The following is a 26,989-nucleotide window of genomic DNA, read 5'->3' on the forward strand; positions in this document are numbered from 1 at the left end:
TTTGCAAGTCATTCTTGCACACAGCTGGCTGCACACTAGAATCTCTCCTTGAGTAGGGACACTTCCAGAGGTTAATTTACACCTACAAAGAGATTCACTTGGATTCACGTGGTGACTCCTTGCTGACAGAATGCTGACAAGTGATTTATTATTTTAAGCTATACCAACTTTGCTAAGGTTTGATCTTGGATTCATTACGCCACCCCCCACACTCCGTATAGCAAACAGTCAAGGATATCTGAGCATTTCAAATCTTGTTAATTTGCTGTCATCATGTTCAAATTGCAATATTATATCTATTTTACATCAATAAATATCTTTCTGCCTTCATCTTCTTATGAGTGAGGCATGCATACTTTAGTCTCTATCCATAACAACAGGTAACATTATGTTGGCTACAGTGATCCCCGTTATTTCCACTTACAGTACCAATGCAGGTATTAGAGAAAACAATATGATGAACTGAACGAGCACTTCACTGCATGTGTGCCAGGAAGTATTCATTTTTATTATGCAAATGCGACATGTAGTTAATTAAAGTAAGAAGCAAGGCAGTATATATTTAAAAAACAAAGTGATATCCAACAGAAAGAACAGAGAAATAGTCGGCAACTGAATTCTGTGAAAACAAAGATAGAACAGTTATTTCTGTAGATGTTACCCATCATCTGCTGCAAAGTAGGTTGAAGAAACATTTTATGTTTTTGAAAAAAAAAAAAAGAAAAAAAAAGAGAGAATTCTACTATGAAAACAGTATAGTACAGCTTCAGGATAAAGATTTATTGTGAAATAAATCATTTCAATGCATGCTTACATAAGAAGCAAAAAATGTGGGGAAAAAAGGCAATGTATTTGATTTACTTATAATCATTGTAATTACTGCTATTTTAAAAATTACTTTGTAATAGTAAGGAAATAATAATCATGTTTACTGTTCCCTTCTACATGTAAAGAATTTACTTGCTATCCTAACCTTTGTAAAAACAGAACTGGAAGCAAGTCATGCAAGAAATTCCAGTGTGGGAAGGTTGTTTGCCCTTCTCAGACCTGAAGTGTGATAAGGAAACCTAATTTGAGATATAAATGGTGTAAATTGATACCTTTAACAGTTCCTGTAACTTCATAACAGCTGAATATTTTCTGAAGATCAGTAAAATTTAAAGAAGCTTCTGCTGAGCCAACTCAGTCACCAATGGATTGAAATTTCTGTTCTGCCTCAGTTGAAACAGGTCCTGCAACTCAGTCTTGGACATTCCAATCATGCACCCTACCACTGAATAATTCTCTAAGCTGAAAAAAGGTATATATAATGAATGTCCTAGAGAGGCATTTATTTGAATTTATTTGAATTGACACATTAACACACAGGTTTTGGAGAACTACCGCTGTAGCACAACAGCAAACACCCACTGCACATATTTCTCGCCCACTTCTTGTTTTCATCAAGAGAATTTCTATTTCTATTTTTGCAACATACTCTATACAACAATCATAGTATAATGAAAACCTTTTAGTTACACAGAAACATTAACCTTGATCACTTAACATGAACATGCAGAGAGTTTGATTATTCAAACCAGAATAAGAGTTTGAATCATTCATTTTGTATGTGAAATTCCATGTATAGTAGCAGAATTAAGATCCTAAGACGTCAGGTTTTTGGCATGGACAGATATTTGTTACGGTAAAACTAATCCAGCAGAAATGAGAATTAAAGTGGCCTTTTTCACAGAGCATTTGACTGCATTTTAGTGATGAAAGGAGATCAAACTGTAGCTTCAGCCACCACCATCTCATTGGGGCTGGTCTCCCCAGGGAACCCTCGCCATGCACAAGCACAGATATGCTCTGAATTCTGCCGTATTCTGGGAGACAAGCCACACATGTGCTACAGGAGGGCTGAAACCTTCCACTCTACAATCTGCTATGGGGGAAGAAGCAAAAGCAATTAATATTGAACTGAGTAACTCATGATTTGCAGGTGCCTTCAACAAAGCAAAACCAAATATTTTTATTTCAGACATTTGAAACAATCTGATCAAAGAATAAATGGTGAACATTTCTGAGAAGAGATTTTTCTAGCGTATTTGGGGGGAGAAAAAAAGGGAATTTTTAACTTTATAACTAATCTAGTATGAAAGCAAATATGAAAATAATAACTTCTGAAGTGAATAGAAATCCCAGACTTATGTAGCTTTCACTTTTACACAGGACCCGGAAAAATGGAAAACAAGAAGTCATACATATTCTGTACTGGAAAAATGATTATTTTTTTTCTGTTTTGCCAAATCTACAAGGTGATAATCCCAAATGAGAAAAAAAAAAAAAAATTTGCAGTGTTTTACTTGCAATTTTTGTTTACCTACACGTTTTTTCTTCCCATGATCCTTTTGCGAGTGGTAAACCTACTCTCTAGAGTAACAGTGTGGAAGAGTTGAGAACAGTGAGTCACTCCCTTGTAGAAGTTATCTCTTGAATATGAAAGAAGCCTACTCAATATATCATTTATCTAGATGCTGTGCACAAGAAATATCATGTAAATACTTTCCCCGTCCCTATTCTCCACTGTGCAAAGTTAAGTGCCTGGGCAAACTAAAGTTCCATGGTGAAGAAGATGCATCCTCTCAGCTGGCTTTGTTGCATTCTGAAATTTACCTTGAATTTTTAGAATTATGTTGACTGATGATTGTAGACAGGTTGTAATAAAAGTCACTCTTCTTATTTTCTATATCCCTCATTTTCTTTATACCTTCAAATTCCACCATTTTTTGCACCCTTTTTTCCTTTTTTTTTTCTTTTTTTGTAAGGTAATTAGTAGTCATTAGTAGAGCAATACTAACTCAGGACCAGATCCAGACACTCCACAGCACACCTCAGAGTAAGTCATTGCTACGTTCCTTACAACTCAGGAGGCAGCAGCCTGCTGCTGAGCCAGCCTGAGCGCTCGAGGAGAAGGATACACCTGAATGTTCAGATATATACCGAGCTCCAAATCTTGCACCATTTTTCTTAAGAGGAAAGGCAGCCAACCACATTGTGCTGCTGTCCCAGGGCTATCCGGCCAGAAATTCCTACCTGGGACAATATTTCCCCTCTTCCAGTATAATACTGATATATTTAAAAAAGAATTATTCCTCTCCAAAACGTATAAATATTTATAAGTTACTTCTCAACCAAAAAAGATAATTTGCTGCTGCATCTCTCATGCAATTCTGTCTCCCTAAAACTGCCTTCATGTCTGTAAGAGAGACATTTATCTCAGGTGCCTTTCAGCCTTGAGGATAAAATAGCATGCTCTCCTGCAATCTACAGTGGGCACCATGGCAGCATCCTTCCTTAAATTCCCAGGGCACCCACAAGCCACTTGAATTAAAAAAATATCTACTCATGTAAATTATTTCTGGATGGAGGACAATAATTTTGGATGAATTTTCAGATCACCATGACATTGAAAATTCAGATTTTCATTTTTTTCTTAGTCAATGTTCCTGTCTCCTGTGTAAACATTATGTGAATTTGTATAGTTTCTATTTTATCACCTAAAAAAATGGCAGAAAAAAATCCTCATTCCGACTGAGGAACATTCCCAAATTTACCCTGTGCGAGGCTGCACGCTGACTACAGAAGCATTAAATTAAATAAAGGTGATGTCAGTGAGCCTTGAGTATAATTCAGAGGGGAGAATGTGATCTGACATCACAGAATGCTGGTAAACAGCCTTAATTGTAAGAAATTCTATTCTGAGACAGTTATGTCACTACTACCATTTCTCCTTCATCCATGCTGACCAAGGGGAGAGTCAGGTGAAATTCTGCAAAATCTTCTCTGATGTTGATTGACTATGTTATTATATTTTAAAAATTCATCACATTTAAGACGTTTGTATATTGGAAGTTAATGAAAATGAAAGGTCAAGCTCTTAATTACTTGGCTCATATTTGAATTTAAAATTATAGGCAAAAGTACTGCTGTGAAAGAATAAAGCTATTAGTATCTGTTCTTCCTGCCTCTGTTCCCTAATGAAGTGCAGGCAATTAATATGAAAAATATCCCTTGTAATTCTTACTTTTCCCTCCAAAAATAAGTCAAAGTGTTCTATAGTTCAGTAGGCAAGAACAAGAAAATCCGTCCATAGACATATATATCAGTTTAGCCTCAAAGCATTATGTGCAGTTTTTTCACTGCATATGATTTATTTATCATTTCTGAAATCTACATCATCTTCCATATTTAAGTTATCATCCCTGAGCTACACTACAAAGCATACAAAAAGAGGATTAAATTCACAGATTCACATTCACAGACAACAGAAACCAAGGATAATATTCTCCACACAGGCATACAAAACTCATCAAGTCAGCAGCAGTACATCTGCACGTTGTGACTTACAGATGCTCCATTCATCAGCAGTCATTCTACAACACTTTAGCCACCAGTGTGATTCACCCCATCCTGGCACAGACTCGAGCCATCCTCTGGAAGGGCCTGTCTCTTCCGTGCAGAGTGGAAGGAGCTCACACAATGAAGCTGACTGCTCAGTCTCAGACAAACTCCTCAGCCTCTCCTCCATCTGCTGCCTTTCTGTCACCCAAGCAGCAGTCTTAAACTAAGAGAAAATATCAGACTGCCACAGAGATGAAAGTAGGTACCAGCAGGATTTCCACATTCCAACAAACTCCGTGTAGAAATCAAAAGAAAATGAAATGCTAGTGTTCCTGACATTGTTACTAACTGATGTAGGATTTGAAAACAAACCACAGATAAGTGTGGAATTTCTGTTAATTATGTTATGTTTGATCCACAATATGCAATATGTAGAAACTAATCTAGAATTTCAAAACTCATGAAATCTGCTTCCAAAAGAGGTAAAGCTCAGGAACACAAAGCAATCAGAATTTGTTCCCATGTTATTAGCTCCAGGAGTGCTTGTAAGGTCCTGCACCTTCATATAAGCACATATATTGTTCTTGGGGCAATACCTGCACATGCACCAGCCCTCCAACATTCTCTTCAAGTTTCAATAAGAACAAAATCCAGATAGGCACTGCACCATATTTCCTATTGGTGAGCCCTCCTCTTCTTCATGTACATCCATGCAACTTCTGACCCTCTGAATGTACCGATGTTTGCATGCCAGTAGTAGGAGCCAAGTCCAGTGACAGGCACGTACACACAACAGTGCAGCCATCCCTGCACCAATGATTTCCCCATCAATTCCTGCAGGCAGGTCAGAAATCTTGCAGAAGCTGAACCTGGTTAATCTCCCTATAAGGTATTATCAAGTGCTCCCACTGAGAGATGGAGATTTCTGCTGCTTTTCTGATGTGATGCAAAAATCAATAACACAGAAACCTCAGGTCATTAAAGATCCTCAGACAGTTTAGTAAGATCAGAGTCATTAGCCTTGCTGTCCCTTTAATCTTTGTACAGATTCTTTTTTCAGCTTCCCTTCCCCTCAAGACCTGTTTTTCCACTCTGTTGCTGATTTTAGGCTGGAAGTGGCTGCGGGGTAAGAAATCCCAGCATATATTTTATATATCAACCTGTTAGGTAAGAGCATTATTATTTTATCGTAAAAGCAGTGCCAAAATTTCACTGTCACATCTATTTCTGTTTATCTATCATATGCTGCTAATGGATTATGTAACTTTCTGACCTTATCCTCTAAAATTCTTTTCTGAAGAAAAGCATAAACATTCACTTTTACTGCTTCGTACAGCAAGGAGTGTTCATTCTGAGACCCCAGCTTTTGTCTGCAGACCCTGGCTCAGTTATTGCAGTCTCTTTTGTTAGTAGCTCTCTCCAAAATGTTTTACGTAATGTAGACCTTTCCTTCGGACACTTAACATTTCTCTCCCAGTCTAATTTTCTTTGTTATGAGATGCCAGTCCAAGACCCTTGCTATTCTTCCTTCTTCCATCTTGCTGTACTTCCTTCATCTATCCTGGGCAGTCAGTCTGTTACAGACTCTCACAGCTTTGCTGGCCTTCCTGTGCCTCAAAGCAGTAACATGGGCTGTGGACAAACTTCCCAATGGCTTTGATGTTGTGCAGTTTTTTAAGATTCTGAAGTGAGAATACTGAAGTGAGGCTATATAAAATGTCAGGGAAAATTTCATCCCATCTACCTAAAAATGAAGGTATACTAACTAACTCTCATTAGCATTACCACACTTACATGCAATTTTTGTTAATGGCCATTGCATTCTTTAATTCAGGTTTTAATGCAGAGACAGAAAGGAAAGTTAAATAGTACATTGCAAGGAGAAATAAGACTCCAAAGTTCACTCGAGAAAGCTAAGAAGACGGCAGGCTTCCCAAGCAGTTTTGATAAATTAATAGAAAATTTTGTTCTAAGAGATAGAAGAAAAGGAGGGGTACAGAGAGGAAGAGTAATTGCTGCCAACCAGCAGCATGCTTTTCACATCTGATCTGTCAGACAACTTAGTTGGAGCAGGACTTAAATGTCTCAGTGGAAATTTTAAAAGTTTTACTGCAAGTATCTTCAAATATCCTGCTGCACTAGAATTGATTTAATTTCACCTCCCTGGTACAAGTTGGTCCTATACAGAGCTAGAACACATCCTAGCCTATGTGAAGAATGCAAAAGAGAGGAAGTGGGCATGCAGTGAGAGATCGCGGAATCACTGAATGGATTGGGTTGGAACAGACCTCAAAGATTATCTAGTTACCACCCTCCTGCCATGGGAAGGGCTGCCACCTACCAGGTCAGACTGCCAGGGGCCCCTTCCAACCTGAGCTTGAATACCTCTGGGGATGAGGCACCCACAGTTTCTCTGGGCAGCCTGTGCCAGCAGCTCATCACCATCCATGAACGTATATATTTGCCCTCCATTTCAGAGCTAAAAAGAGGCTCAGGAATTCTTGGTGCACTGGATTTTCTTTAAATAAGTGCAACGAGTACACTGGATGTTTATGCAAATTTATAAAAATATTATCTCCTTCATTGTGCCTGTCATAAAATTTCCACAAATTTAAATTACAATTTCAAAGTCTTTTTCTATTTAATACATTTGGTTAATATCGTTAATTACTGCAATTAACTACAGATCAATGAATCTAGCAGGAAAAAAGAATAAAAATGTATCTTCAACTCATGTGTGTCTTCAGTTCCAACCAATCTCACAAGTACAGATAACCAACAACAAAGTCATGGTACTTATGACATTTCATTAATAAACTTAAGAAAATACTTTCAAACTGAAAGCAATTTTAAATTAGCTTAAGGAAATAATGCTTAAAAACAAAAATCAGTAGAGCAGAACTAAACTAATACAGAAAATCAACTATGGCATTGCTAAATGGAAGGGAAAATTCATTTGTGGTCTTTGAACAAGAAAAACATCTGGTTAAGAACAACTTCCATTGTGAACAAGGTTCATTGTGCTTTTGGAAATGATTATCAACATGAAAAGAACAGTACCATGGATCTGATCCTATATAAACCACTAAACATGATTAGAAATTCATGGAATTTGATCGTAAATATTGGCACATGAATTGCCACTACTGCAAATGGTTAAGAAAAAAAATGCAATCCACTGTTTATGATTGGCACTAGGTTCTACACCTGATAGGGTTTGGGAGTTAGAACTGCTCTTGCTGGCTCTCAGAGCTGCTTGTATTGCTACACGTGGGACAGATGCTAACAGGTCAGACAGTCGGGCACCTTCCCCACTGCAAAATCAGAGGTGTGAAGGGCTAAGGGGGGAACCAGAAGGCAGGGCACCTTCCCACCTTGTGATGAGCAGAGGAAAGATTTTGCAGAGTTTCAGCAGCACAGACTTCCTGAGCTTTGTGATGCCAGGTTCCAAAGCATCCTTCTACAAACTGCACCTCTGTTAAAATTATTGTCTGGTTTCACAGAATCACACAGAACCAGAGACTTACAGGCATAGGAAGGGACCTCTAGACATCATCAAGTCCAATCTCGGGTTCTCTACAGCAGGTCATATGGGAAAGTATCGAGATGGGTTTTGAACATTTCCAGAGAAGGAGGCTCTACAACCTCATTCACATGCGCACATGGCTATTACCACTGTTACTTGATCCTGCAATAGGATGGGTGCTGCAGAAGTGTTAATAATTGACACTGTCATGATTTAAAATGCTGTTGCCCTAAGAATCTCACCCAGCTGCCAAGTGCCCAGCATTTGGCATTCTGACAGCTGGACTGCATGCACTGTGTCTGTAACAGGCAAAGCAGCCTCACAAGAAGTGCCAAGCAATGAGTTGCTACCACTTGGCAAGCAGATGTGTACAGAGGGTAGGTCTAACAAAGCTGAGCAATCTGATGCAGCTACCTGTTCTAAAAAAGGAGAGAAAAATCACGTATAGAACATGTGCAATATGTATGCCACAAACAAAAATCTTACAGAAGAACATAAATCACTTCTGAAAGATGTGAGAATCTTCTATTCTGAAAGACTTCTAAGGCAGTCAGCTATAATAGCCAGAATGTGGTGAAATCCAGCATGGGCCTAGAGGAAATCAGCCATCAGAGCCACTGAACTTCCATGTGAAGTAGCACCAAAAGGAGACGAGAGGCAACAGATCAGCACTGCAGTCCAGATTGTCAGCTAGCTGCGCATATGCCTACTTGCTAGTTATGCTGACCACAATATGAAAAAAAAAATTAAAAAAATTAAAGAGGAGTCAAGATGTCTGTGGCTGCTGGTAGCCTTTTTAATGCCTCCTTGCTCCCAGCTGTGAGTTGAAAAGTCTGCTTGCATGACCATGGCTAAAGCAAGGATCCTCTTTTTTAAAGGAACGACCAAAAGCCTGATCAGGAAGTCTCCCATGCAGCTCAGAGGTTATAGAGTAGTGTAAATCTGTTCTAGCAGCTGATCCTCAACATGAGCCTGCTAAACATTTGGGCTACCCAGCAAAACTCCTACTACCTTCAGTGAAATCAGAGGCACTGCTTTATTCAAAATTTAGTACCAAAGCAGCAGACGAGTTTCATAATAATTTCTCAGTCTGAATATTCTTTGAAACTAACAATGCTGCATCATCAAACTTTGCAATCAGTATTCTGTCTTGTTGGTCTTTTTTTCCACGCAATCTGCATACAGCATTATCCTTTGGCTCATCATCCTTCCTTCCACCTGCACAAGAAAGGCCAACATAACAAATTATTTAAAAACTCCAGTTCTTTCATTTTTTCACTAAGGCAAACATTGACATTAAAACCATAACTTAATTTCAAAGGGCAAAAAAGAATAACGCAGGCCACATTCTTCTTAGCTGGCTACGGACAAGCTCAGGTTGGTTCTGGTTTAATAAATTTCATTATGTGTTGATGTTAACAGTGGCATGTTAACTAATGGCATGACTGAAGGAATGTTTGAACAAAGGCAGATATCACATCTACTCACTGATTCACAACTACTGTTATTATTACTATTTGTCACTTGTATTTCATGACTACAATCCCACATTAAAAGAAAGCAGGCCATCAACAGGAAAGGTTTCACCCTGCAAATCCACATCCACAACACTGTTGCTTTGTTCAAATTAGTTGATTTTTTATTTCTTTACCAAAATGAAGTTCCTGTGCTACAGAAAGCAAGCCACCCACACCAGCCCCACCCCCACCCCTCCCCCCAGAACTTGGAGAATGCACCCAAGATGACAATTCTTGATGTGCATTGGTGTTCCACTTGCTTGTGGGTTTTGTACCCAACCTCACATCTCAAAAAGCTTATTTTTTTTTAATATTGACAAATGCCTATTTACATATATCACGTTGGTGAGATAAGAAAGCTGTGCTGTCACTTTTAAGAAACTAGTACCAAAAAAGTGTAGTTGTGGAGAAATGGATACAGAAAATAAACCCCAATTTGCATTATTTATCTTCACATCATATTCCATGACTTCTATTTTGCTAAAAATAATTTGACTGTGAATTTAAATTGTCACTGCTTAGCAAATAATTATTCTACTGCAAGATAAAACCTTAAATCTATCCAACAGAACACTGAATGCAATTTAATTATCACTAAGTTTTTTGTTCACATTTCAGTATGAAAACTACCACTTAAATGCATCTTATCAAGCCAAATGCTTTAAGCCTCCTGTTGAGCAGATGTCATGCGCATGTCTACACTCACAAGTATGTATGTATGCAAACATGTATACCAGTCTAATGTTACGCACTTTCAAATTCCAGCCCTTTGCTAAGTCACTGCCACATACTGTGTCAGTTTGATGTAAGAAACCATAGAAAGTGATGAATATAGTTTAACTGCCAAAATTTTCTTTTGCCCATGTTTGCTGAGCTCAAACATCTCAACTTGGCTTGATGTGGTAGACTCACCATGCAAATTTGCTGGTACTTGGGGATACTGATCACTTGCAGGAGCCAGTTTCTATAACCCACAGCTCCTGCAGTGGCAGATGCTGCTGGAGGATGTTACACAAAGAGGACACTTGTTACTAGTGTTGGCAATGAAAATGTGTTGTACACATCATACATGTTATTTTACCACTACTCCACCTTCCTCACACAAATCCAATGAGTGACTTGGAGGAAATGAATTAAATGGATGAAATGGAAAGTCTCCAATTTCATAAAATTAGTTCCCATGGGGAGGTAACTATTACTTTTTCAGTAACTTCATCATAGTGACCCACAAACCTACCTTCTTTCTGATGAGTATCAGAGAATCACAGAATTGTTTGAGGTGGAAGGGGCCTTTAGAGATCATCTAGCCCAACTCCTCTGCAATTAACAGGGGACTAATAATGTACTGTAAAAACAAAACAACAGAGACTATTACGAACTAGCGGTGTTCTTTCCTAAACTAATTTCAGCTGATCACAAGCAAGGTGTTTAGTTCAAGTATTTTGTTCCTTGTTTCAAGTTTATCTTCCCATTTGTACTTGTGGTAGGTGCCCCACAAGAGCACTACTTGATATAGCAAATTTCAGCTACAAAATGCTATTTTTCTAACAGTCATCACCATTAGGCATTACATCATCACCATGATACAAGCCAGCAAACAGCACTGCCATAAACCCATCATTTAAGCACTCGAGCGAGGCAGAAATAATTGCATGTGTGAATCTGCCATACAACAACAGCATCCTGCTCCAAACAGGTCAGTCAGGTGCTCGGAGCCCCCTTCAGCCTGACCTTTAGTGTTTCCAGGGACAGAGCATCCAATCCATGGATCATAAAGTTCCTAGACTCCTCACCAAAGAAGCCAAAAGCAGACCTCAGAAAGTCTGTGAAAGGTTTCTGATGTTCACAGAAGTGTTCAATGAGTGCTGGGTCTGTAGCTCTAGGGTTGTTGTGAGGCTACAGCTTTCTTGCTCCTGGATTCAGTTCAATAAATGGAGTTGGATCTCACTGAAATGCAAGATGCTTGATTCATGAATTATTTATTCATTTATTTACAATCTGATTTGGATCAGAGGAGTTGATGATTCACAGGAATACACTGAACTGTCACAGATTTTTGGGCAACCACCCAGCAAGACCCACAAGGGACGAGACCCATATAGGACTTCTACAAACAGAACCCCAGGAAATGGCCTTGGTTACAGGTCATGGTGCAGGAATGCAGTTATACAACGCTTATACAAATCCGAAAGTAGTTCTTTTCCTTTTACATTGCTGAAGAGAGGTGCGCAAACCAGAGACTGGTGATCTTACTCATCAAATTGGCATTCTGAATAACCCTGCAGAAATATTACCACAGGTCATGCAAAACTGATGAAGAAGTCTTGTCATGGTCATTGCTCTGGCACTGCAGTTGATGGAAAGAAATTCACTGCTACATAATGATCATACACCATGAATATGCAACTAGCAACTCAACCCAACAAATATTTAAGTCTTCACCAAAAAATGAACATGTGCCTCAGCTCACCTTTGAGAAGCAATTCTCAGGCCTTGTACCAGTTTTCAGCATAAGCTTACTGTATTTCTAGCAGCTTGAAAGCATAGAACAACCCCAAGAGAAACCTCCATCTATGAAATAAAGTGCTCTAGGGACATACTTGAAGAGAGTATTTTGAAGACAACCAACCTGTTCCCCATCCCTGGCCAGCTTTGTTCGCTTTATGGATTAAGCTGCATGGTTAAGCTACAGCATTACCCACTATCAACAGATCCATATCTTCATACTGTCAATGAAACTATTGAAAGAGATTTTGAAAGGATGTAGGATCTCAGCAAAGGGACTAGTTCTGAAACACAGCTGCCACACTGCACCCTGCTCCCCAAAGAAATTATGTCTAATGAAGAGTCTGGAAGATAATTTTACAGGTCATTTCAAGTAAGAGAGTTGAGGCTGCAGACAAAAATGAAGCTATCATTTTTGTCAACAGCAGAAATCCTCATACTGCAGGCAGAAAAGAAATTACGTAGTGTATTATTTAACAGAGGAAGTGGTTTAGAGCATACACTGGCCTTAACAATGTCAAGAAACATTTGATTTTAAAACCACGGAAGCTGAGAAATAATCTGCACCTCAAGGCAGTTATGAATATCAGAATCTTTTTCTTCCCTACTTTCATTCAATAATTTGTGTGCCTTGTTTAATTTACAACCAACATTTTAATGCCTAATTGTCCTTCTTCACATGTATGAGAAAATATATTTCTCTTCACAACACAAAATATTTCAAAATATATATAAGTAATACAATCAGATGTCTGAGTGCATGAGTGCATTCCGACTACCTCTGTATGCCAGCAATTTATTCTTCAATACCACGTTTCCAGAAGGAAAGTTGACACAAATACTGTCTATTTTCAAATTCCGCTGCATATCAGTGCTCAGAGTTGGGCTAAGAGCTGAAAATGCACTTGCCATCATTTTTTCAAGTACAAAACTGGGTTTTTTTACCCATGAGCTATTTGCAAAACAGGGAGAATTTATGCACATTTTTGTACTTCAGCAGGTGATCTTCTGACTTACATGTGGTAATGCATTTTTCAACAATTGGAGAGCAGGTTTAATAACTAGATGGAAGAAGTCTACTAGAAAGAGTGTTTCCTTACATAACATTTTTAATACACAATTATTACATTCCTAAGAAAGTAACGTTATATTTTGGAAATCATTCTGCAAATTGCCTGAGAAGTGTCTTTCCTAGCAAGGCTCTGAAAAGCATGATATTTCAGCACAAATTCCCACTAGACTCTCTTGCTGAAGTCTTGTACACAGGAAAGTAGTACCCAACCCAGACATGGTAAAGCTGTTCTTTGGAAAGAGTGGTGCTGATCCTATTCATTCAATACGACCTATGATGTTATGTAAAAGTACAGAAAGTCAGAGAAAGCCTCAAATATGTAAGTAATTCTGTTAGGTCTCTTGCTACTCACAGAGTCAGTTAACAGTGACAGGACAGCATTTCAAATATTTTTCCAATTTACATGCAATTTAGTGATTAAGTATTACATTAATAATCATTTACTACTAAGTATTTAAGTATACATACACACAAATACGTGAAAGTATTTACTCTGTCTCAATCTAAATGTAAACAAAAACAATAAATCTATGCTGATACACCACCATGCCAATCAGGCTGATCACAGGCAATTATTCCTATTTTAATATAACTACACAATTTTAAAATTAATGAACCATCTAAAAAATCTGCTCAAACAACAGAAAAAAAGGCAAACTTGATGTTTTATTAAGCAGTCATTTCCTTTTACAAAAGGCGTGTATATGAAGGCTCAGGAGTAACATCTCTGAACTAAAGTGGTAGTAATTGATGGATTAGGGCTTTAGCAGCACATACAAGAAATGGTTCTCTTAAAATATTAATTTTAAAATCCAGAAACTACAGGATTCAAGGCAGTGTCAAAGAGATGCATGAAAAACATGTTCTAGAAACAACACATGCAGTTAAGTCAGCATAAGCACTAAATGACTATGCAGGAAGCTCCTCCTTGGTATCAGCCCACAGTTTAAGTAGGAGCCACCTCATGCCATGTTATACCACTACGTGTGTTACCCTCTCATAACAATGGAGAGGAGGCACACTGCAGATCTTCTGGACCTCAGCTGTACTCTGCATTCCTGCTCTGCATTAATCACCATCATACAAGATGTTCCTTGGGCATTTTTACATGTGCAAATGATGCCCATCATTTTCCAGTTAGTTTGAAAAAAATATCCCTAGCGATTGGATGCACCAAGAAATAATGGAAGTGAAATGCAAGCAGCTTTAGTTAAAACATTTTAAAACACCAGCTGGTGTAATCTGAAGGGTTATTTTCATGTGCTCGCTTTTAAACATAGACATAATATCCACGTTCAGGTGACATACAGCTCTGTCTCAATGGACAGACTACACCAAACCTAACCCAATGACCACCAAAGATTCCTACAAGCATTTTCACAGAAAAAGCTGGCACCTCACAGCATGATCAATTCCTAGGCCACCACAGGTCTGGAGAAGTAGCTAAAGAATAAACACCAATCACCTATGTATGGCCAGACTTAATAGGATATGTACATTGAGCCCAGTTAAACTCACAGCAAGTGAAGCACTGATTTTACATACCCTATTTGTCTGGGTAATACAGTCTTTTCATTGGTAGTACATTCAAGATCTCCAGAGACCTTATGATTCTATGGATATAAGGTAGGGTACATATAATATACTTTACCATAACAACATCATGAAATACCAGTCATTTGAAAAATGAAGCAAAAAAAGGAAGCAAAAAGAAGTATTCTTATTGCACGCAGATCACAAAGGTTATAAATCGTACATCCTAAACACAGTCCATCTGATCTTGTTCTCAGCCATGTGAAGGCCACTGGTAAAACTAATTGGTTCTGGTTCTGGCTCAACACAGAGATATGGAAAAAGTATTTAATCATGACGGGGAAGGGGGGGAGAAGAAGAAAAGAAAAAAAAAGAGAAAAAAGAAAAAAAAAAACAGTATGGGAAAAACTTAGAATATCCGAAGTTGAAAGGGACCCACAAGGATCATCGAGTCCAACTCAGTACAGGTGGTTACTTTAGGCAGTATAAAATTCAGAACCTACACTTAGTAATTGCTATGTCCTACAGGAGCCCATAATCATTGTATTCATCCTTGCCAGCCTAAGAAGTCCTCCTTGGTCCTGTGGTCCTGTGCAGACATTGTCTACAGCTGCCCTAAGCGTCTTCTTAGAAGATGAGAAGCCCACAGACCACAGCTTCCCCATGCTTACTGTGCAACTGAAAAACAAGAGTAGCAACATCAAGGTTCTCTCAAGGATTCTTCTTGGTAACAACTACAGATGAATTTGAAAGAGGCACAGTCCTCAAAGTTACATCCACCCTTAGATAAGGTAGCATCTGTTTGGTCTTAAAGACTGATGGAAACACTTCTGAGAGGGAGAAACACCAGGGTCCCAAACCCACCTGCAAAGCACAGTCAATCACTAAGACCTTGGCATGACATAACCTGAGACAGATGCATGCATTTAGTGCTACTGAAGCTCGACAGAGCAACTTGATTAGGACGTTGGCTTCCCTCAAAGCCATTCAGAGATGAGGAGAAGTGATCTCCACACCTGTGTGCTGGACCAAGAGCTGCTGGCATGGGCTGATACTGACGAAGTGAAAATGCCTGCAGCCCACACCTCTTGCAGATCTTGTTTTAAGACACTATTTAAAACATTTAAGCAAGATCGTGGAAACATAGAATCATAGCACTGCAGAATCATAGAATCATTTTAGTTGGAAGGGACCTTTAAAGGTCATTTAATCCAAGTCCCCCGCAATGAACAAGGACACTTACAGTTAGAGCAGGCTGCTGCCTGCCCTTCAACATCTCCAGGGATGGGACATCCACCGCATCTGTGGGCAACCCGTCCCACTGCTTCACTACTCTTATCATAAAACATTTTTCCCCTTAAATTCTGTCTAAATCTCCCCTCTTTTAGTTTGGAACCATTTCCAGTTGTCCTATCACAACAGACCCTGCTAAAGATGTATCACAGCTGTACAACCATTCTGAATGAGTACACAGCCAAAGAACGCTTCAGAGCTGAAGTCCATCTAGTCAGACCCTGTACTAATTAATCACCATTCAGTTTTTCTCAGGAAACCACTCATCAGCTGCTTTCATATATTCTGATGTGGGATTTAAGCCCGCTGTACAGTAACAGTCTATTATAGCTAATGACCACACAGATTCAGAGACACTTGGAGCAGCACAGCAGAGAACCCTCACTGTTTGTTAACCGCGCGGTGCCGGGCACAGCGGCACCGGACAGCACGGAACCGGAGCGGCTCTGAACGTTGAATGCCAGCTGACCCGGATTTTAACAGCTGCCGTTGCCGAAACCTTCGTTATTTGTGTTCCATTTAGTCCTCACTGCGTATGCTCGTGCGCCTGACTTCACACGAGATCAGCTACCCAGCAAAACTTAGGAAGCCCCATCCCACGGGGCTGAACGACCGGACAACACGCTCTAAGGAGACGAGGGCTTGGCGAACGCGGCCGCGATGCGGGAACACCGCTCCCAGAAGTTAACATTTCCGCGCTGTACCAGCCCCATCAGGCAGCGCTAACTGCGAACCAGAGCGGCGCGATCGCAGCCCGCTCGGCTCAGCGGCGGTCCCGCTCCCCCAGCGACCCCCGGCACTCACACGGGGTAGAAGGCGTAGGGCGGCAGCGCGCTGTCCTCGCTCGGCTCGGCGTCCAGCAGCAGGTAGTCCTGGCTGTCGTTCCGCCGGGCGCCGGCCGCGGGGGAGCCGCCGTTCCGAGGGCCGTAGGGCTGCGTTTGGCTCATGGTGTCCCGCGGCTGTGCCCGGGGCCGCGGGCTCCCGCCGGCTCCCTCAGCGCTCGCCGGCTCCGCCCCGCCGCCCTTCCCGCTCCTCACGGCTCCGCGTCCCCCGGCGGAGGGCGGGCGGTACGGAGAGCCCCGCCGAGACCGGCGAGGGGTTACTATGTCAACCGCTGCCCCGGGAGGCGGCGCGGGGGACGGAAAGTTTGCTGCGCGTCAGACGGCCCGAGGGGAGGGGGCGGGGGGAGAGACGGTGGGTTCCTGATGGAGGAAAAGAGAGAAGAAAAGGGAAAAGGAAGGAAAAGGGAGGAGGAAGAAAGGGGAAAGAAAGGAAAAGGGGAAAGGAAGAAAAGGGGAAAAGAAGGAAAGGGGAAAGAAAGGAAAAGGGAGAGAGGAGTTCTGCTGTAACATGCCACTCGTCTTTACCCTCTTTCAGTTGTGTCTTTTTGATGTTCTGATTTTACTAATGAAAATTGTAAGAGTTGAAATATACTAAACAAAATTTTCTAAAAAAGGTAGTGAAGAAACAACGTTTGATCTGCAGGCACCTCTCAGTTATCAAACATAATAAGCTTACCATTTCATTCGGTAATGTTTATAACACATAGATAAAATGAGTGTATTCACATAAAACTTTTCCTTCGTTTCTGGCAGTGTTCTGATCTCACAACTATTGCTGCTATCTGTATTTGGATATCACAGCCCTGTACTGCTCCAGAGCACGCACCTTCCCCTAATTTGGTGGAAGGCTGAGAAGCCAACCAGCACCATCCTTAACAAAACACACAGGCTGGCTGACGTTGTTCATGCTGCCTAACGTCCTCATCAGATCGTGGGTTTGGTCACTGCCTGAGCCACTGACACTCATCACACCTGCTGAGCTGCAAGAGGGGTTGCAAAGAGAGCTCCAAAGCTAACTGACATTACCATGGTCTTTATACCAGGTTCCAAAATACCTGCAGTTAAAGGTAATTCTGCAGTTGCTCAAAGTTTCTGAAGTTTTTTTCCTCATAGCTACTGTACTCGAAGTCATGACCTAATGAGTTCTACAAATCTTCATTCCTTTGCCAAATATATTTCCTTTCCTTCCCTTCCCTTCCCCATAAGGAATACCTTAAGTAGAAAGTTTAAGCAATGTTACCATGTGTATTTTATAATCCTTATACTGATTCTTATTTCATATTACTGTAAAAAGAGATATCACAGAGGTATGGGTAGGCTCTGCAGTTGAGAATTATGCTGTTGATAGTACTTCAAATTTTTTTTCTCTAAGAAAATTGCTGGCCGGTAACAGAGTGCTTTTTGATGGGGGGATTCCAATGTGTTTCGTTGCTTTTCTTATCATAGCCTTTCTTTTCAGAGCCTACTCAACCATTTTCTGTTTCCTTCTGCTGCTTCCTTCTAACTTCTGCTTACTGTTTCACTGCCCCTAGGACTACTTCTCATCCTCCTCATGATACTTTTGCACCCTTATCAGCCTCCAGCTCATGTTTCTCGTTTTCTCAGTTGGTCCCAAGATCCCAAGCTTTCCTCAGTCTTCATTCTCATATCAGCCCTGCAAGCCCTGTTATCACCCAGGCACTCTTAGATCTTTCTCTAGATCTTTCCCAAATTCTGAAGCCACACTTGTGAGTTGCACTAATGTCTTTCATGGTTTCTTTCAGATCATATCACCCCATGGAAGTGATGCAGTGTGCATTCTGCAGAACCAAAATTTGTAAGAAAATTAACCAACTTCAGCAGGGACCACTCCATCAATTTTTTATGGCTGCTTAGTGACAGTTAACCACAGACAGTTGCTGAATTTTTGATAGCTCAGCATTTTGAACTCTTCCAGCTGTTAGTCATCTCAGTACAAGCTTTATGATTATTTTAGATTAACAGCACCTGGACTATGCTTTTTTTTTCCCTTTTCTTTTCTTTTCTTTTTTTTTTTTCTTTTCTTTTTTTCCCTACAACAGGGAAAGTACCTATTGTCTTGGGAACAGCGATTCTTCCATCTCTATGTGCTCTTCACCTCTAGGAAAGCACCTCAGTATTGTGCAGTTTTATTTCAGTTTGTCAAAGTCTAGCTAAGTTGGGTGGTGAGGCACTGGCTGCTCAGGGAGGTTGTGGATGCCCCATCTCTGGAGGCATTGAAGGCCAGGTTGGATGGGATCCTGGGCAGCCTGATCTAGTGGGAGGCAACCCTGCTCACAGCAGGGGTTTGGAACTACATGGTCCTTGAGGTCCCGTCCAACCTAATCCATTCTATGATTTTATGATTCTAAGTTAAACAATTGTGTGATAGGTCATGATTTTCAAAAACGTTGGCCAAAACAAATCACAAAAGCAATCAATGATCACCATTGAAAGAGAAGAGGATTTTGAGCCAAACAAAAACTCTGAATCTTCATGGATCTATTCAAAAATAGGGTGTCTTTTACTTTACTGTAACAAATGTCTACATTAACTTTTTACAGAGCAAAAACATGAAGCACTATGGGACAGTACTTCAAGTATTTTTACTTGAAGTTAGATAAGTGCACAAATTCTGAGGTCAGTGGATGTTATAAAAGTCACAAAATGATGGAAACACTGGCCAGAGGTGATGTGTCATGTTGTAGTTATGTTCCTTAGCAAATTGCAAATTGAATTACCATGAAATTGCTGTACATTTTCTAGAAAAAGTTATCAGACCTTCACTGCAGTCATTCTCAGCGTGATATATATTTTAAAACACAATGAATACAAATCCATTTATTCTGAGTTTTTATCTGACTTGAACACGTATTAACTTTTTGTTCCTTTACAATAAAATTCTATAACTTTGATTAATCACACAAAACATGCAATATTTCACCACTTAATTATGTTTATATTTTTATTATGGAATTTCAAAATATATTGATCAGGTAAAAGATTCTGATTTATGTAGTGTGAAATGGAAGTGTAGTTAAGAGCTGGATTGATTGATTTTATCACAGACGGTGTGTTACAAACTACTCCTTCATCAATCACTCAATAAAGCACAGTGACTGAGATATTTCACTTAGTAAGATGAAAAACAGAAACTGAAAGCTCCAATTCCCCTCCATAGGGGATAAGATGAGAGATGGAGTGAATCCACCTGACTAGTGACAGTCACATTGCTTAGCTGCACTACAGGACGTCACTTGGGTACCATGGCAATGTAAGCTGCAAAAGAACCCATGTGGAATAGAACCGTGATTCAGCCTCGCTGAAAAATTCACGTAAAGGTTATCTCCATACAGCAAAATTTAGGTGCAATTATATCACTTTCTTGCAGACTAATCTAAACCTGTTTAGGAACAGAAGTTACATCAATCCATACTTGCAAACAGGGCGTTTTTAAGGATTCATAGAATGACACTTGCTTGTATTTAACTGAAATCTGGTTGTGTGATCTGGCTAGACTGCACGAACAGGAGTAGTCCAGCACACAGCAGATAGTTTCTTGGCTGCCTCTGTTCCGTACTGGGAATACTATCACAGATAAGTCTGTATATCCTGTAAAGGGGTTCACAGCGATTCAGTGTAATCGTGCCATGGCTAAGAAGCGTCACAGCTGTGAATGAGAGCATCTCCTGGAAGCAAAAAAAAGGGAATGACAAAGAATGAATTTACTAAAGGTCTGTTTCTACTTGTACAATTATAGTGAGCACTTCAGTTTGAGTGTAAACAGATACTTGAGAGCATGCTTATCTGCACCTATCTCTGTCACATATACAGATATTTATGGAATCACATATGCATAACTTAAAGGATTCCACTCAGGCATCATCCTGTGTTTTGCTGTCAGAAATGTACAGCTCTTCTCTATGTGCTTTTAAACAAGGTCTGTCATGCTACATTTGCCTTGATTTACTTGATGTAATTAATTATTGTCAATTATATTTAAAAATTTGAAGCTTTCACTAACACCCTCTGGTATAACATCTTTTACATCATAAAAGTCAGTGCAACTGAAATATTGTCATTACATTTATTGCAGTTTTATTACATGTAATTCTGTGGGGTTTGCACAAGCACTATGCTTCCTACCCAGTAGTCTGAGGCATGCTGCTCAAAGATAAAGAATGCTGCTAGTCATCAAACTCCTATTACCATTAGAGATAATAAGATCTCTATTGTAAATGAGTAGGAGGATGCTGAAGTCAAAACTAGATAGAATTAAGTGGAAAATATCTTCCTATTTCCAAGAAAGTGAAAAAGTATTAAAGCATTATTCCACGAAGAGTACCAGGAATGGTAAGGAATGTTGGTCAAGAGTTTGTATACTCCTGTGAAAGCAGGAGTAACTTGGCAGAAATGTGCAGATATTACAGAACTGGATGGGGGGAGCGGCTGACTCACCAGAGGGCTGTGCTGCCACCCAAAGAGACCTGTTGGCTGGGAAAGTGGCTGACAAGAATTTCACGAAGAGAAAGATGCAAGAGAAATCTCAGCAAGAGAAGTGCAGAGTGCTGCACCTGGGGAGGAACATCCCCAAGCACCAGTGTGTATTGAGGGGGCACCCAAACTGGAAAGTAGCTCTGCAGAAAAATACCTGGGGGTCCTGGTAGGTACCTGGTTGAACATGAGTCAGCAGTACGCCCTTTCCACAAGAAGGCTGACAGTGTTCTCGGTCACGTCAGGCAAAGTATCAACAGCAGGTCAAGGGAGTTGATCCTTCCCTTCTACTCAGCATTGGAAGGAGTCTGCTTTATCAGGGGGATTGGACTTGATGATCCCTTGAGATCCCTTCAACCCCTGCGATTCTGTGATTCTGTGATTGGTAAGGCTGCATCTGGAGTGCTGGGTCCAGTTCTGTCTATCCAGGAAGAGAGCTGAACGTACTGGAAAGAGTGCAGCAGAAAGCCAGGATGATGCTGAAGGACCTGGAGTACCTGTCCTGTGGGGAGAGTATGAGGGAGCTGGAACTGCTCAGTCTGGAGAAGAGGAGGGTCTGGGGAATCTCAGCAGTGTCCATAAATACCTGAGGGGAAGGTGCAGGCATGTGGTGGTCAGTGGTGCCCAATGCCAGGACAAATATAAATAGTGATGAATAAATAGAGGGACGTCTGCTAACATTTAATCCTTTCTGGCAAAGAAGTGTGTCAGTACAAAACAGTTGTTTTGTTTGAGATATATATATATACATATATATACATATATAAAACCAAACTAGCTGTAATGAGTGCCTCCTGAATATGTCTCACTGCTCTCTCAGCTTGGTAAAAGCAGTGAGCTATTTAGAGAGTCTAACATGATGAGTATTGGTGTTGCAATGCTGCCTTTGGGATGGAATTTATAATCTTTGATATCTCACTGATTTCATCCTGCAGTATTAAAAATAATAACTCAGAACACTTTATCTGTCAAAGACGTCTACCTTTCCTAAGTTAACAACAAATGATCTCTTATTTATGTTTTCTGTGAATTGCGTATGTTCCTTTACTATAAATCAGTTTCTACACTAAAACACTTGTTAGCAATTTGCTAAGAAATAATTCCCTCTGAATTTCTACTTCATTTTCCTGTTCTTCGCTAAAAGTAGATGCTGTGATCATCTTAGCTGTACTGTCTTACCCAGTGACTAAAGGAGCAGAGCAGAAAGAGTGTTTTAATCCTTAAATATTTTGAGGTAATTCCACTTTCCAGAATGGGGAGGTACTCCAGCCCTATGATCATCTTTGAGGCCCTCTTCTGGATCTGCCCCACCAATTCAAAGTCCTTCATCTTTCTGTGTCGCTGCAGATCATTGACCTGATCAGATTTCTTTGGAAACTGGGGAAAAGTGAGTTAGGGAAAGAGTGTTGTGTTGCATGCAGCAGCGTGCCGCATTGAACATCTCCACCTGAAGACCAGGGGCTTTACTCCATTATGAGACGCGCCATCAGCCTTCCCAACTAGTGACAAAATGGATTGACACTTCATGTACTGGAGAACTTCCTCAAAGACATCAACTCAAAGATTTTTAGTAAAGAAAACTCAGCAAACTCAAGTACATACAGGAAGGAAAAATAATACCTGTTCCTCAGTCATTTATTTAGGAAAGCCAGGAAGGAGTCTCAACAGTTTCATATGGTAAAATCTGCCATACTTGTTTAGCTAAACTAGAGAAACATAGCAAGGAACGCTATTTTTCTCTTCTGATTAAAATTTTCATTATGAATTGGAGAAAATCTACAAAATGTACTTCTTTAGACATTTGTGAGGATTTTTTGTTTATAGTTTTGGTTTTGTTTAACTATTTTATATATTTACTAATGGTATTTTATTATTCTATTCGGACAACTGTTACTTAGTGAGAAATCTGTTTCATTTGGTATTGACAGTGAATAAAACAGAAATATTAAAATCTAGTTGAATATGTTTTGTTCAGGCTTCACAAAATGACCATGTGGTAGGTGTATTTTTGAGTAATGCTAGCAAAGAAATAAACTGTGAAGAAGGATGCACTGAATTGTACTGCTCATTTCCTTTTCAATAAATATACAGGGATCTTCTTTTATCCCCTGAGACCAGATGTACATGTCATGAGATTCTGAGAAATTTCAATTTACATGAAATCCATAAAAGGAATCTGGGGTGTTGATTCCTGACAAGTAAGATTAATGAGGAATGGGAATGGGTAAGTATGTATGCAAAAAGGCAAGTGTGCACTGAAAAATTCAGAGTATGCTGCGTGTTAAAAAGAATGTTTTGTTCAGTACACAATTCTCCTAAAATAAAAAGGCAGGGATAGAAATGGTTAAAATAAAAAGATTTTGAGTAAACTGGATCTGCTGAGGACCTAGGAACATTTTTTCAGTCAGTATTTCCAGGGCAAGTTAACGAATCTGTGACTGTTTGGTCTTGGTGTTTTCTTCACCAAGCTGAGGTTGCAAGACAAGTTCAGTTGCAAAATGTCTTTTCCCAGGCTTCACAGTTCTCAATTCCTGACAGCTTGCTGGTCTTGCAACACTGAAGAAAACAATTTTCATATATATATACATGTATCGGTTATGTGGAACACAGTTCTGTACAGTTAACCTATTTCAGAGATTTTTTTTACTGAATTAGATTATACTGAGATCCAAATGGAATATATTTGCAATTAAAAATAAAAATAAAAATAAAAGGGTAATTGTCTTCTTTGGACACTGCTGTTTACACAAAATGTTTTCCTGATGATTTTAATCTGATCCAGTGGCACTAAAATGCTCAACTTAAAGGTATTTTCTTTTCCTGGAAAGCAATTAACTTCCCAGTTGAAAAACAAACATTCTTGATCATTTCAGAATGTATGCCACTGATTTATTTAGGTTGGATTTTTATTTTTCTTTTGTAATTATTTTATATCACTTTTTGTAATTTAGCAATTTTAGTAATATTTGTATGCTTAAAATCAGAATGAAGTACCTTAAATGCTCTCAAAGTAAATTACTTCAAATAAACCAATAAACGTGATTTTTTTCAGTCAATTAACTGATTGAACATTTTTATCTTTTGACAGGGACTAACTTGTTAACTTGGAAAGTTTCAATAAAGAAACAGATGAACATTTGTCAGCTTCTGAAGGCAGTCTGCTGGAATGCTGGAGGAATTCTGATCACCCTGGAATCTGTGGGAATTGTGCGATCATTGAACAACAGAACCAAGAGTTTATCTTGCATATGGACAGGATTGGGATGAAAGCTTTAAACAAATCTCAGCTGACTCAATCAGCTAGATCAGCATGCCTCCATTATTAATATTTCATAATAATAACAAAGCCTCTCCCACAGTGTCGATCCAGCCCAATGGGATTCAATGTTATTGTTTTGGTCTTGCTTACTGGGAATTGTTGAAAACTACTTGGAAAATTGGAATTTAATTGAAAAAATTGAAATTGAAAATTGAAAATTGTTTAATTATCTGTGCTTGCAATGCTTGTAGTCTTCTGTACTATCATAAATGTCCAATTGATGCTTTCAGAAACATCAGTCATAAACTCAGTCAGGATATTCCCGAGTACCTAATGGCATGAGATTTGTACCTAGGGATATCCGAAATTCTGCAGCTTCTTTTTTGGACTACAAATGGTAGATAAATATCTATACATTAATTTCAGTGTCTATTCTTCCATTGGAAGACGCATGAGTTGGGAAGGAGAAATCTGTGAGGACGAATCCTTGGGTTTGGATGTAGGTTCTGTCCACCCCAGTTTTTGAGTGAAACAATGAAGATTGCTAAAAGCTCTGGGGTTGCCAACACCACAGTGATATTTCTGAGAGGATTTTTCAGGAAACAGATTGCTTTAGCAGTTTGTTTTCACAAGAGACAATACGTTGTGGTAGCTTAATTGATTTATGAAATACTCAGATAGAACTCTCTGAGCAAAGTGTTGCATACTAAAACTTGCTATTAAGAGTCTTGAATCTTACAAAATCTGTTTGTTTTCTTCACTTATTATCTCTTGGGATTGTGAGTTCTCACTGAGAAAAGGTTCTCATGCTCTGACTTGCAAAGATAGAAAAAGACATCAAAATATGAATCCGTATAGATTTGTGTCCATATGGATTAATGTAAAAATTAATTTTCAGTTTTTAGTGTTAAAATTAATTTTGATTTCAAACTGAGTAGGAATGCATTCCAGTTATAAGAAGTAAAATGAAGTAGAAGGAAAGTGTCCTCCATTCTGAAGGCAGAATTTCTGTGGGAAGTTCTCTGTGCCACTCAATTCTTATCCATTGCTTTTACAACAGAATAGCCTTTCTGAGCCCTTTCTACAGTACTCCTGAAAAGGGTCATATTTTTTTCTTTATTTTTTTTCTTTTCCTTAAGTAGGCTAAAGTAAGCACTAATTTCCACTCACTTATAAAGGCTGCTGTTCAAAGTGAGAATATTTATTCAAAGCAGCTTGTAACTGAGAAGACCTACATTGCTGTTACGACAGGTTTTAGGATTGAAATTAGGAAAGCTGGATTTCCACCTGTAGAACTCAAAAGTTTTAAAGTTGTTTTCTGACATTCAGTCATAATAGATTTAGAAAATCTTTGCAGTTTGTCAGTAGTAAATACAATTTACTACTGCAGTACTCCAGCAGTGCGCTCTGGCAGCTCGAAAGGCAAATGGGATCCTGGGCTCCATCAGGAGAGGGGTGGTCAGCAGGGCGAGGGAGGTGATTGTCCCTCTCTACTCGGCTCTTGTGAGGCCCCATCTGGAGTACTGTGTCCAGGTGTGGAGCCCTCAGTACAAGAAAGACATTGAGATCTTGGAAAGGGTCCAGAGGAGGGCGACTAAGATGATCGGGGGCTGGAGCACCTCCCCTATGAGGACAGGCTGAGGGAGTTTTTTCATTGAGATTTTTTCATATCTTAAAATTGATTAGGTTTGTCAGGTAATCAAAGTCCTCTCTAGGTGATTCAGCACATGGCACTGTTCCACCATAGAAGTGCTTGTCAACACTCTTGATCTTCATTTAGAAACATATTGTATTTCCAGTTTCAATTTCCTGTAGGTTTGCACTGCTCACTACCATGCCTGTGCATACCACATTCCATTCTGTATTTTGCTGTCTCCGAGATCACAAGATGTAATGCTAAAAATTAGTTGTGCAGTTGATTGGGAAGTTTTTCTGGTAAAAAAGAAAGGATTTTACCAATCAGATCTAAATTAGCTTTCTTGACTTCTCAAAAACAGGAGAAAACAAATGGGTGAAAAACATGAATTTGTATGCGAGACTCAAACGCAAGTTCCGCTTTGAAATAAGGGTTGTGAGAAATAGTGTAAGATTGCTTCCATTCACTTTTTTTGTCGAAAAAAATTAAATTTTTTTTTTTTAAGAAAACAAGATTTGAAAATCCACTGATTGGATTTTGGATGCAGAAAACTACTTCCGATCTACCCTTTGGATGGAAAAGGATATGAACAGTGGCTCATAAAATAAAAACGGAATTTGAAAACTGTACAAATATTCCAAACTTATGTAACAAATTTTTATAATACTGAATCATAATCACAATATGCCCACACTGTTGCAGTAAAATGAGGTTTGGGTGTTGTTTTGTTTTCTTTTTTAAAGAATCAAATGTAGCTGAGTAAACTCCAGATGCCAAAATTGTAACATCAAGAGGCAGGTGCAGCAGGAAGTTCATAAGGGAAAGATGGAGAATAATTAATGTGTTGTGTGGATTTTTTTTTTTTAAGAAAATATCTTCACAGACAGATGTCCAGCATGTAAGATGCTCCAGTTGTACTTATTCATTCTTGC

General features: G+C 39.4%; 1 protein-coding gene across 2 annotated transcripts in view; it reads right to left on the reverse strand.

The window, feature by feature from the left end:
• TRPC6 (transient receptor potential cation channel subfamily C member 6) overlaps positions 1 to 16,876 on the reverse strand; it is a 95,361-nt gene extending 78,485 nt beyond the window's left edge. For both annotated transcript variants that reach the window (XR_008203469.1, XM_052670910.1), the window contains exon 1: positions 16,634 to 16,876. Coding sequence is in view for 1 of the 2 variants with exons in the window: in XM_052670910.1 (XP_052526870.1) it covers positions 16,634 to 16,776 (143 nt within the window). In the remaining variant the exon portion in view is untranslated. The remainder of the gene's footprint in view (positions 1 to 16,633) is intronic.
• Between the last annotated feature and the right edge of the window lie 10,113 nt (positions 16,877 to 26,989).

This window comes from Tympanuchus pallidicinctus, unplaced genomic scaffold (assembly GCF_026119805.1).
Source record: "Tympanuchus pallidicinctus isolate F22 unplaced genomic scaffold, pur_lepc_1.0 scaffold11, whole genome shotgun sequence".
Lineage (NCBI taxonomy): Eukaryota > Metazoa > Chordata > Aves > Galliformes > Phasianidae > Tympanuchus > Tympanuchus pallidicinctus.